The following is a 12,697-nucleotide window of genomic DNA, read 5'->3' as shown; positions in this document are numbered from 1 at the left end:
TGTTAGTACAGCTGTCACAGAAATGTATACTCCTTAATTAATATACTGTAAATGGAAGACATTCCCAAATTTTACTTTATTGTCAAGGCAATAAAAATAATTTAGGTATATTGATAAAATGAATTTAAACAAAATCAACATTTCCTTGTTCAAGCCTACTTACTAAACTTTGGGATGTCCACTAGCACCAGCATTTAAGTTTAAGAATGGCTGTCAGCACAGCAAAAGTTCCTAAAGACTGACCCACATCAGTGTCTGGCAGAAATTAGGAGGTTAATATGGTTATAGTGTTTTGTATACGGCCATAACCACACACTCACACCCGTCTGTTTGTGCCTGTCTTTCCCACAGTATCTGGGTTCCATGCTGGTGAAGGAACTGAGAGGAACGGAGTCCACACAAGATGCTTGTGCCAAAATGAGGGTAAAGCGCACTGCCCAACGCACTTTTACTTCTGCTATTTTTAAACTAACATCCAACCAACATTATTAACATCTATTGCTGAAATCTGGGAACAGTGGCGTCGCTAAAAGGAAATCTGAAAGAAGCCAAAGACTAAATGGAACATGAATGCATGAGACTGCACTCAATGCTTTATTATAAAAAAGATTTTCTCAAAAAAAACTGGACCTTTGAAACTAGGACAGTCTCATAATAAGCAAACTTAAAATATCATAGCGGTAGATTAAATATACTGGGCATTTATCTTTAATATCCTTGCCTGGGTGGCTCAATGAACCCCTTTTTACCCCAAATCACTTTATCTTTTCTTCTCACTCTGTCTTTCTTCTGTTCACTTTGTATTTTTCTTGCTCGTTGTTCATTTCTCACTGCTGTAATCTCTCTCTTACTATCAAGTCTTTCTTTCCTTGCAGCTCGCTCACCCTCTTCATATTTTACTGTAGCACTGACTTCCTCTGTCCTCTGGCCCCGTAGTTCATATCTCTCATCCTGAGCTCCTGCAGTGTGAAGATAAATTTTAATATTCATGAGCAAAGCTTTCTGTTCTTCTCCCCTCCTCCCTCTTTTCTTCTGCATCCTTATTTATGTTGCCACATCAGAGGGACTCTTCAGTTTTTCAGTTTCTCTCCTTCAAACTGAAACACCTTTGTTGTACACTAAGGTAGTAATTAAGAGCAATAACATGCACATCGTGTCATTCTGGCTTGAATGCACCTTCTTTTCAAACCACTCAATCATGTTCCCTGAAACCTGTCCCTCCATTCTTCCTCCGTGGATGTTTAAATCTCTTGACAGCCTTGAGCTGGGTATCTGCCACCCAAGACAGGCAGCACATTGTCTTTGTCAGCGTTTCAGTGCTACCTGATCCTGACAAGTCCAAACTGCAGCATCACACTGCGAGCAGCGAGGAAAGACATGGAACAAAGCAAAGAAACAGATCTGGAAAGAGACAGCATTGAGTAAATTAGACAAGCGAGAGACTGCAGGGACAAAACGTGATAGAAGTATGCATACTGAGAAACAAACGATTGAAGACAAGATGTGATACAGAGAAAGGGACTCATTTCATGTCAATTTATTTGAATATGATAAAGCTTTTGGCAGGTAGAATGACAGCTTGGAGGGTGATGCTGAGATGGCTGTAAATCACACGATTCTCCACAGTATCTCACTGCATAACGAGTTTAAATATAGGTAAATGAGATGCGTTAAAGTGCCAATATGTAATTAAAAAGAGTGATGGGAGAGATACAGAAGGATCCTGATGTGGCTTGTAAGCTAATACACTTATTGGATGCAGCGCTGCAATCGATTTGGTTTAGACATGTAATTCAGAAGCAGTTAGGGTTTTTTTTTTTTTTTTTAATGAGGCGCCTGACAACCTTTAACCTTTCGAGATAATGTGAACTGACTTTGAAAATCAAAAAGGAAGTCATCAAAAGACCGTTCGGTTTGCTAATTTGCCTCATGCTTTGTTTATTCAGGTTCTGTTTACATTGTTTTCTCACATGCTCTCATGGCTTCCCAGACATGGATTTAAGTCTTATTATTATTATTATTAAATTATTATTAAATTTAGTGGAGATCTCCACCAATCAAAATTCATTAATCTGGGACTAATTACTGTGGAGTGTTTAAAGTTCAGTACAGCAACTGACTGCACTTCATGCATGTAATGCCTCCAGAGTCACTGTTGCCTCTCTCCTTTTTTTTGTTCACTTCTTTGTGCACTCCAAGAAGTCGACAGAACAGATGAAGAAAGTGCCAACCATCGTACTCTCCGTGTCCTACAAAGGAGTGAAGTTCATTGACGCCACAAATAAGGTAACGCTCATAGCTCACTTCCTGTGACACCTACTGTAAATAACACAGCAAAGGTCAGGCTTTTGAGCAGGTGTCAGAAATGGCCAGCATAGCAGTCTGCTTTGACTGCAGCCTGACTGATTTAATGCTGCATGGTGTAAAAATCAATAAGGTGTAAAAGAGGGCACAAAACAAACAGGCAATAATCAGTCTGGAACAGATGAGCTGAGAAAAATCAATAACAACCTACTTACTTAATTAAATCCTTAATGGAAAGTTGTTTTTTTTTTTTTTTTAAAAGAAAAAATCTTTTGAGGTTTTAATATTATTAAAAAATATTTTCATAGTTTATGAACCCCTCACTCCTTTTCTATCCAGAGGAACATGAGTGAAGGCCGGCTTATCTGTGTCCAGGTTAGACAAAATAAATGTTTTTATGGGTGAATGTGTAATGAGTTTCTGTCATCAGTGTCACGCTTTGGACAGCGTTCACCCAACACTGCCTATACCGGTCCACGCAATTCAAAGCATCAAGTAGCAAAGGCGCCGTCAAACTTTCTTTGCATTTTCCTACGGATATGAGTATTCCTATTTTATTCATCAGCACCGATGCATCTGATTCACATCTGAGACGAATATTTTATTTTTTAACTTCAGTACATAGCCATTCACTGCAATTTCATAGCCATGGGAAAAATTCTATTCTAAATGAATAAATAAATGCTTCAAGTCGTAGTTATGCCGGTCAGATGCAAGCCTACATAAAACCGGAGCAGACAGCAGCATACATTAAGATGAGTCTATCTACTGCATGAGATGTGGCAATAAAAAAAACCTGCCAGATACACTTGCGTTTGAGACAGGATCAGACACAAACTGGGACACAGTAAGAAACTATTTTAAGATAATTAAAACCTGCTGGCTTGCAAAAAACTATTTATGCACAAAAGCACACACGCGCAGCAGAAGAAAGAGCATAATTTGCAGATAATGAGAACATTTTGAGTTCAGTGCTCTTCCTCAGGCAGCGCTGCACAGAGCACAGACTCAGGTAATACATAAGTAATACATAAAATGATGACATGGCAGCCAGCTGGTTATACTACGAACCAATATGTGCATTGAATGTCATTACACAAACAGTTTGGTAGACATAATTCTCCCTCCTCTTGGCTGTCCATGCCTACAGAGCCAAACATGTGCTGGTACTGCCTCTAGCATGGCCATGAGGTAACTCATTCTGCATCACCATTTGGCCTGCTCACAGACTGTTGGTATGATAGTATGCAGTATGTTAGTATGATATTTAGCAACTGGTTTGCAAATTATAAATCTGATTTCTCCAAGTCTCCAGATCCAGGTAATAAATCAGTTAAGGGGATGAAGCAAACTTAAAAGGAATTTGAAAAGGTGCAGCAGCTTTACTTGGATTCAGCTCCTTAGAAAATTAATCAATAGGCCAGTAGAGTCAAAGATGATACACAACATGACAAAAAAATGTTTCCTTACGTTAGCCAGTGCTAAAACTTTCTTCTGAGGCTTTGATGTTGTATAATTCACAGCTCTGAGATGTGCTTACTTAACACAACACAAAGCCTGAGTGTTCTCCATTGACATTACCACAGGACAAATTCCAACTATGTGACTCCAGAAAACTCTCAAAACAAAGTTGTGCTGCAGTGATTATGGGTTTTGGAATGTGTGAAATGAGATGAATAATAAATCATATTTGTTTTTCCATTAAGTGGCTCACTGGAGATAGTAAACAATTGCTCTGCACCTCTTCATCTTTCCGCCCCTCTCTCACTCTGTCTCTCCTTCCTTTTCCTTTCCTCTCTCTGCAGAATATCATCGCAGAACATGAGATTCGTAACATCTCATGTGCAGCTCAGGATCCAGAGGATCTGTCCACATTTGCCTACATCACCAAAGACCTCAAGTCCAGTCACCACTACTGCCACGTCTTCACTGCTTTCGACGTGGTCAGTACAGACACTGTATCTGTGCTGAAAAGCAGATATCATATGCGTAGTGCCCGCAGTCACACACTGTATTCTCACACCTCTTTGCCTCTACCCTCTTGTCAGAACTTGGCGTATGAGATCATCCTGACACTCGGCCAGGCCTTCGAGGTGGCCTACCAGCTGGCCCTGCAGGCGAGGAAGAGCGGCCACGGATCGTCCACGCTGCCTGAGAGCTTTGACAGCAAGCCCAACAAACCTGTCCCTAAACCTCGTGTCAACATCCGCAAATCTGTAAGCATCGCTGCCGCACAGCCGCACTACTGTTCGAAGGGAAATCCATCCTAAACTGAAATTCACAAAAGCAACTCTGGTTTATTTCAATTGTTGACATTTCTATGAATTGAATCCCTTGGCTCTTACAGCTTTTACACGATTACGATAATCTGTATGTTCGTCGCTAAATTAATATACAGTACAGGATTCTTCATAAAAGAAAAACTGCATTTTATGATGGATTTTCACTTTAATGTCTAATAACACCTTTCAACTTAACTTTAGTCCTCATGTATCTGCTTCTAACAAAATCTAACCAGCATCCCATCAACTTTGTCCCATTTACACTACAATCTGTCCTCAATTCACATCCCTCTGCTCTGATTTGTCCCAGTCTCTCATCATCAGCTCCGCTACACTGTTTTCAACAAGGTTTGGTGTACTGGGATAATCCTGGAGCACTTGTGTGTAATGTGTGTGTGAGAGGCTTGGCCCAGTGGACAGTGTGGCAGAGGTGTAGGTGGATATTTGATCTGTTAAGTATCCGTTCGGTCTTGTTGTCCCTGCAGTCTCTTACTCACTGGGCTGATTGATGAGGCATGTTTGCATCGAGCTCTGGGGAGGCTTGCTGGGCTTGTCTCATTCTCTCTGTGAGTGTGTGTTTGTGTGGGTGTGTGTGTGTGTGTGCATAAGAAGATAAAAAATCCTCATGTGGAAGACTCCTACATGCTGCAGCCCAACATGGAGCATTAATTTGAGCTCAATGGGCTCCTGATCAAAAATGCTGGAGTCTGCGCAGGTCTGACCTGCTATGTTTAGTTGATGTCAGTTCAAGCTGAAATATATGCTGAACAGTTAATAATTAATTTTACTATATTCCAGCCCCAATATGCCAATAGTAGCATATCAGGAAATGTTAGTGATAATCCTGGTGACACTGTCATGATATTTTTGGCCACAATAATCACTGTGTGAAAATACCGGCACATCCCTAATTGTGACCTCTGCAGGTCATAAGTTTACAGCCTTTCTTTTCTGCTCAAAACTTGGGTGAAAAAATTGTTTGGATTGTTCTCAATTATTCACCATCAAGTTGCTTCTTTGGTCTTTCTCGCCAAAATGTAACTTTGAGATCTAACGAAACACACTGAATACATTTTCTTTCTACAAGCTAAATTTTTTAGATTATATTTTCAGTTGGGCTTTGTTTACATCCATGTTGTGCTATCTTTTATCTTAACTGCTTTCTTGGCAAATTGCTACACTTCTTCATGTGTTACTGCCACCCACTGGCAATAAATAGAATATGATCCAGCTATGAGTGGACAAACTCTACAGGCTCAAATTTCAGTTGGTAGCAACAAGGAATTTCCATTTGATAGTCAGCACTAGCTTTGTGATATTAGATACTTGCGTCCCACTATCATGAATTTGTGTGTGTGTGTGTGTGTGCAAATGTGTATGGCCTTTCTTCATATCTCCTCCAACCACAGCGTCACCAAGTCGGTAAACCTCTCAACCTCACATTAACCCCCGACAGAGTTTTAAACTTGTCACGTTAACCCACTTGGCACACACTTCACTCCTTCACCGACACGCATCGGCTGCCACAGCAGCCGGGTATAGCATTACGGCGGCTGCTATGTCAGTGTGCTTCGACCAAATTTAAGTCCATTTACATACTGTGAGCTGTGGAAGGAGCAGACGGTGATGGAGGAGCATCTGTGGCTCTGGAGGAATGGTCTCACTTTCTAAAGTTAGATTGAGATGTGAGACAGTGAGGAAAGATAGAGCGAGAGGAAAAAGGACGTGCAGTATTTGTGTTTGCTCTCCTCCTGTGTGAGTGTTTGTATCTGTTTTTTGCAAAGCTTGCGTGTGGTCCAGTGCCTACAGAGATGATGGACGATGGCTTGTGTACATGCAGTCTGCTGACTCTGCAACCATTACATTAACCATTAATTGCCTTTTTCTTTCTCGTGTTCATATATGTGCGTGTGTGTGTGTGGTGTAGTTAACGGCCTGTGGTGTGCAGCAGACCAAAGATACTGCAGGATTCACTTAATATTCCTGCCACCTGCCAGACATAATCTCCATCCTGCAGCACCTCTCAAGTCTCTGTGCTTTAAGATACTGTTGTTTTGTTTCTATGCCCACAAGTACGTGTTTCTCTGCATCCTTCGATTCATGCGTGTGTTGTGTATGGGAACTTATCTGCTTGCAAATCTTCCTCAATGTGTGCTTATCTTGTCCTTATGAGTGTGTCTGATATGAGTCTTTTGGGTTTGAGCAGCATCGGTACGTTACAAAAATCTTAGTGTTGCTTCAGAATTCCAGTGTGTGTCACTAACTGTGTGTGGTTGAGTTTTACAACCATAAGTTTTTAAAAAGAGTGAAGAAAAAAAAAAGCCTCTCAGTGAGATGGAAATAGCTGCTGGTTTATTTTCTTGGTCGTATAGGAGTCTTGGATTTCCGCTTTCGAAAAGAACAACTGAGTTGTATGAGTATAACCATAAGCTATCTCACCTCATTGGCAGATTTTTTTTTCATGATTTTCAAATGAATTAGAGAAAGGAATCTGCCTTGTGAAGATGCTTTTGCAGAGAGATATTTTGTTCAGTTGTTGTGCCCTGCAGGAGTTGCTATATAAATGTGGCATTACATGGGCTACTCTTGCTTCAGTTTTGCTGTGTTGCAGTAACGCTGTGGAAGCACGCCGCTGCCATGCAGCCGCTCTGTCATCGCTGTGGTTTTGCGCCTTGCTGTTGTGTTGTTTTCGGTGTTGCTGTTGCTGAGCAGGCCCACTTTGACCTGTATATGACCTCTGCCCCTGTAGGTCATCATGCCCCCTTCCAGCCGCTGGTCACTGGGCCACATTTACACCCCTCACCGGCCTCCTCTTCACCCTCCTCTTCCTCCCCCTCGACTCTTCCATCTTCCTCACAAAGCTCAGTCACAGGTCCTCCACGCTTTTCCTTCTCTTATCCTTTATTTCCACATGATTTTCTTTTAGTCAAGGAGAAAGCACAGTCTGTAAGTGCCTCCATTTTATTTTGTTGCTTTTACTCAACTGACTGTGCATCCTTGTGTGTTCTGTTTGCAGTGAGCGTGTCGCATTGTTCAGTTAATTTCTCTAGCTCTAAATCAGGTTAGAAGAACTGTTTTAACAAAAAAAAAATCTGATATTTCCATTTCATGTCTTTACAGCTAATAGAGAGCTGAAAGCAGACCTTGGTTTCAATGTCCCCGTCAATTTTTATGTGTCCCACTGCACTAATTCAACCCTTGGACGGGGCTATACTGAGTCATTAATAGATCAGGGTTAACCAAAATGAGCCCCTGAGACCAAAGTTGGCCCTCCACAAGGTTCAATTTGGCTCGTCAGATGTTTCTAGCAAAAAAAAGATAATCTGAACAGGAAGTCAGTCAATTACATTGCTGTAAAGAGTGTGATTTGGAAAATAATGAAATGAAGTAAAAGCATTAGAAAAAGAAAAGAAAAAGCATAATATTAATTTTGATTTGAAGCAATAACCACTACTTTAAAATCAGTTAAATGTTTATTAAAAACACATCAGTCCATTCAAACCTTAACTGAATTGAATGTGCTTTTACATTTTAAATGTTTCCCTCTGATCTCTGCTGCCTCTCCCTCATTGCCTCTTCATCTTCCACAAGGTAGTTAAAATTTTAAAGGGTCATCAAAAGAAGATTTAACTGTGCTAAAACTAATACATTCCCCGTTGCAGAAGGCATGTTTTTCATTGCGATGGATAACAGAGGTTGCTGTCCTTTGAAGGAAAAACTCAAACTGCTCATGTTCATTGCACTACGGTCATTTTGCACTACCCTGTCAGCCATTTTGCACTACTGTTTATACTGTTTACACTGGTGTTTATATCATCTACTGTTTTTCACTTATATTACACTGTTTTTATACTATATAGCATTGTTTTTATTTATATTTATTTTGTTAAGAAACTGGGCTGATACTGGGACCGGGGAAACTAATTTCGTTCCACTCATGTTTTACGTGTGTGAAATGACAATAAAGCTCCTTGAATCCTTGAATCCTTGAATCCTTGAAGGTTTGTAGAGCCCGATCACATCCTGGTTGTCTGTGCAGCATCACTTCATGTTGTAATGTTAAGTAGAAAATGAAAAAAAAAAGATTGTTGAACTGTAACTTATTTTTGGGGGCAGACATGGCTCATTTCATGGCTTCATGTATAGTTGATGAATTTGAGGCTGATCCTGGCGATGCTCTGAACGAGTTCTTCACTAAGCATGATGGTGTTGTGCTGCTGTGAGATCGAAAGTGTGTTTGTCCTTAATCCTGTAACCCCATAACAAGATTATAAGGTCTTGCTGTGGTTGTGTGAGAGGGAGAGGCTAGAGAACTGGATTAATATTATACTTGGTTTCTGTATTGTTGTTGCAGCAGTGTGTTGCTAGAAGATAAGCGAAACATGGCTCTGTTGTTATACTGCAGAACTCTGAGATTAATGTTTTCTCCTCCAGAAGTAGAACTTTAATGCTTTTTTAAAATAAAATACTAACATTATTTTAAATCTGTTTAACATCTTTGTTTATATAACTAGCACTAGAGTGCAAGGACAAAGTCTCAAAGCTGCCGCTCTCACAGTCGCCCCCCTCAATTATCTGAAAATAAGACAATAGATTAGAGGAAAAACAGCTGCCTGATTGGTTGCTGTGGGGTTATTTTTGAAAGCAATGTAGGTTGTTTTCTCAGCTTTGAAGCTACAATAGCCTCAAAGTGGCGGCGGCAGACACAGCTCCTCGACAATCAAAACTGTTAGGATGTACAAAAATGCACTGCTGCAAATACTGAACATTGTAACTGTGCAGGACCAGCAGGATCTTGCACTTAGAAATGCAGAATTGAAAGGAATTTCTTCTCCCAGACTGTGAGTGTCTTTTCATTATCTCTGTTCTGCTTTCTCATCTAATCTGTATCTCATCTCCCTCTCACATTTGAGTTATTATTTTCCATTATCTTACTTGGTAACCAGCACATCTTCCATTTCATTGATTCTACCATCTAACTCTGTTTTCACTGACTTTATTAGCACGAAATTGTATCAGAAAATTACCCCTACAGCATGCAAAATGACAATTTTCAACAGAACCAGCTGTTTGAATTCAAAATGTGTCATGATGCATTGTTGAAAATATGCATCCTAAAGTGCAAAATCAACACAGTAATGTGCAGTATTTTCAAAACTGAGAATATGCAGGTGATTTAAAATAATTTGGCTCTTTTTACTACTTCTCTCCCCCTTTTTCTGTCTCTTTCTGTGACAGATGGAGCAACCGTCTATGGACCAGAAGGGCCACGCCAACGTGCCGTGGATTGTGGAGCCGGGTCAGGAGGCCAAGAGAGGAGTCAACACCAAGTACGAGACCACTATTTTCTAACATACACCCGCCATGTCCACTCCTGTGTGTGTGTGCCTTTCAGAGGTTGCCCTGTACTGGGGCCCCGCCCCGGAGTTGGGCACGAGCGACGCACGCCGCCGCGTCACCTCACCGGCTGAAAAATTAAAAAAAACAAACAAAACATCCCGCCCCGCCCCCGTTAGCCGAGCCTGTCCACTGCATGATGACGTTTGGCGCTGCGCTGTCTCTCTCTTCTTTCCCCTTGTGTTCTCTTCTTTCTTTCGTTTCTGCTCTCCCCCCTCTTTGGCCCGGGCCCCAACTTTCTGCCTGCAGGGCTGGCGCATGACCTTTGAACCCAGGGCTGTGGTGCACTTCTCTGTCTCCACCTGTAGGGGAAATGGTCCGTTTTTCCACTTCCTGTTTGTCGGTCAGTCAGCAGTCAACCGGTCGGTTGTTCTGCTTCCAGCTTCTTGTTTTTTTGGGGTTTTTTTTCTTCCTGTTGATGGGTGCAACTGTTTGGCTTCGTCTCTCTCCTTCCTTTTTCTCTTGACTGCCTCCATCCCTCGCTTTTCTCTACATTTCAGCCCCCCTGTCAAGCTGCCCCTTAACAATTTAAATGAGATTTGTTACCAGAATACTGCTAAGCGCTGCGACAGCGTTTTAGCTGTCCGAGATCAGAGTGGGAGCTGACAGTGATGAGGGCTGTTGTCAAAAACATGACAACTGGAGGAAAGTTCAGACTTTTTAGATATTTTTTAATTAAAGAGGAGAGCTGAATTACAGGAGAGGTGATGTAGCACAGTCTATCTTTGACTCAAACTGGTTCATCCAGCAGGCTACTAGAATGTATTTCAACTTTTTGATTCTTTCTATCAGATTATTTTTTTGAAAATAGTAACAAACTTGTGAATTACTTTAAACTTGACCTGTGATACAGGAAGATAACCATGTGGATTTTTCCCTGGTCGTAAACTTTATTTTATTTTGGGGGAAAAAAAATCTTGTATGTAAAAGGTTTCGCATGTGGCTTGTCTGACGCATGGTGGCCATTTTGGATTTGCTGAGCAGGGGGGCCGGTGGAGAGGCGGGGTGTGAGGGCTCTCTCGATAAGTGATGTCATCTCATTTGCAGGGCAATGCCGGACGCTCATGTCTATTACTGTGGAATGCAAAGAATGTAGCCAGCCCTAAACACGGACCTTGTCACACATACAATGCAAAATGGACTACAAAGGACTCCAAACATGGACGCTACTCCACAGTGTTTAAGGTTGACTACAAAGTTTTAACTTCACTCATCCACACGATGCTTGACACAGTAAACATATGACAACAGACACTTAAACACACACACACACTAACAGGACTGCATCTTGTCGGACCACGGTCTGCTCTGAATGTACACTTATTTGAAAGCAGCCTCAACTTTCTGCAACTACAGCAGGATGTGTTTTATGTGCCCAACTGGGAAGCATGACCTGTGTACTTTTGGGCCAGTCACAGGGCATCTGTTGGCTACAGACTTACAGACTCGCTAAAGGAACCACTGGGCACATGTGAGTGTTGGAATAGGCATGGGTTTGAGGACTTCTGGCTGGCTCTTTTGTGTTTTGGGTTTTTTTTTTTTCCCTTTAATGTCCGAAAATAATACACAGATATATGCACAAGCGTGTAAATGTGATTGGACTAAGTGCAACACGCTCGAGATGCAACAGGGTGTGTCTCATCATTACGGATGATGACCCTAAGTGAACAAAACAGCATCTGGAGTTTAAAAAAAAAAAAAAAAAAAAAAAGTATTCTATTCGTATTGCCCGACATTTTAATGTTTAATATGAGAGTATTATATTACCATGATGATTATTCTTGTGCAATTCTTGTCTACTGTTGTCTTAATGTTACATTATTTTTCTATGATATGATGAGATGAAAACTTCGGGCTTGAGAATGATGGCCATCCTTTAAAAAAAAAAATCTGAAACTAGATGATCATACTTATACAGAGAGTGAATGTTGCAGGGGGCTAGCTAACTTGTCAGGTCAAATCCTCCATCATTTCTCATGGGGCTCTACTCTTATCTAGCAGATGTACTATTTTAAACGCAGTATTACTGTATTATTTGGATGAGACATTATCCAATTATAAAATGTATATAGATATTTTGCCAACTCATTGTTCATACATGTAATGTAAAAAAGAAAAGAATAAAGGATTTACAGTACATGGCACTGGAAATAAGGTACCAAAATAAAAGTTGGAAATTAAAAAAAAAAAAAAAATATCGGGTAGATTGTAGAGATTGTATTTTGAGTGAGAACAGAAATGGTTTATTTGGTAACATCACTGCTGACCAACTTATGTACATAGGCTTGGGCTTCCAGCACACTGATTTTTGTAATTTTGGCCATTATTTATATCCTTGTAAAGCACATGGAATAAAATATGACTTGTAAAACTTATTTATCCCTGTGATAAAGTTGTCATGAGTTATTTCCTTTTTCAACATTCACTACATTAAAAGTTTGACTGCTATCTGAAAAGGATAATTGCAGTTTTGTTATGACTTATTTTTATAGTTTGGGCCATCATGTTTATTGGTTATGATAAAATTACATTTGCCAAAGTAACTGCAGAAATCTGTGATCAAAACAACTTGCACAACAAACGGGATGGGAAAATACTGGACCAATTTAATGGTTTTGCTGATTAATTTTGTAAACTGTGAATATCCGTGACATACAAGATCAAGGTAATCTCATCAGAGCAATTATTTATTAATCGCCGTGAAAACTGATCTA

At 40.5% G+C, this 12,697-nt stretch overlaps 1 protein-coding gene across 5 annotated transcripts in view; it reads left to right on the top strand.

Moving 5' to 3' along the window:
* Positions 1-12,358, top strand: part of anks1b (ankyrin repeat and sterile alpha motif domain containing 1B) — a 188,813-nt gene extending 176,455 nt beyond the window's left edge. For 4 of the 5 annotated variants that reach the window (XM_046378605.1, XM_046378603.1, XM_046378606.1 and 1 more), the window contains 6 exons: positions 352-423; positions 2,200-2,286; positions 4,110-4,247; positions 4,353-4,520; positions 9,825-9,916; positions 11,031-12,358. In XM_046378605.1, the coding sequence (XP_046234561.1) occupies positions 352-423; positions 2,200-2,286; positions 4,110-4,247; positions 4,353-4,520; positions 9,825-9,916; positions 11,031-11,079 (606 nt within the window). In that variant the 3' untranslated portion in view covers positions 11,080-12,358. The remainder of the gene's footprint in view (positions 1-351; positions 424-2,199; positions 2,287-4,109; positions 4,248-4,352; positions 4,521-9,824; positions 9,917-11,030) is intronic. The other variant, XM_046378604.1, reaches the window with a different exon arrangement.
* Positions 12,359-12,697: the final 339 nt, after the last annotated feature.

The sequence above is a fragment of the Scatophagus argus genome, chromosome 22 (genome assembly GCF_020382885.2).
Source record: "Scatophagus argus isolate fScaArg1 chromosome 22, fScaArg1.pri, whole genome shotgun sequence".
Taxonomy (NCBI): domain Eukaryota; kingdom Metazoa; phylum Chordata; class Actinopteri; family Scatophagidae; genus Scatophagus; species Scatophagus argus.
Note: the sequence above shows the minus strand (reverse complement) of the source record. Positions and strands in the feature narration are given on the sequence as shown.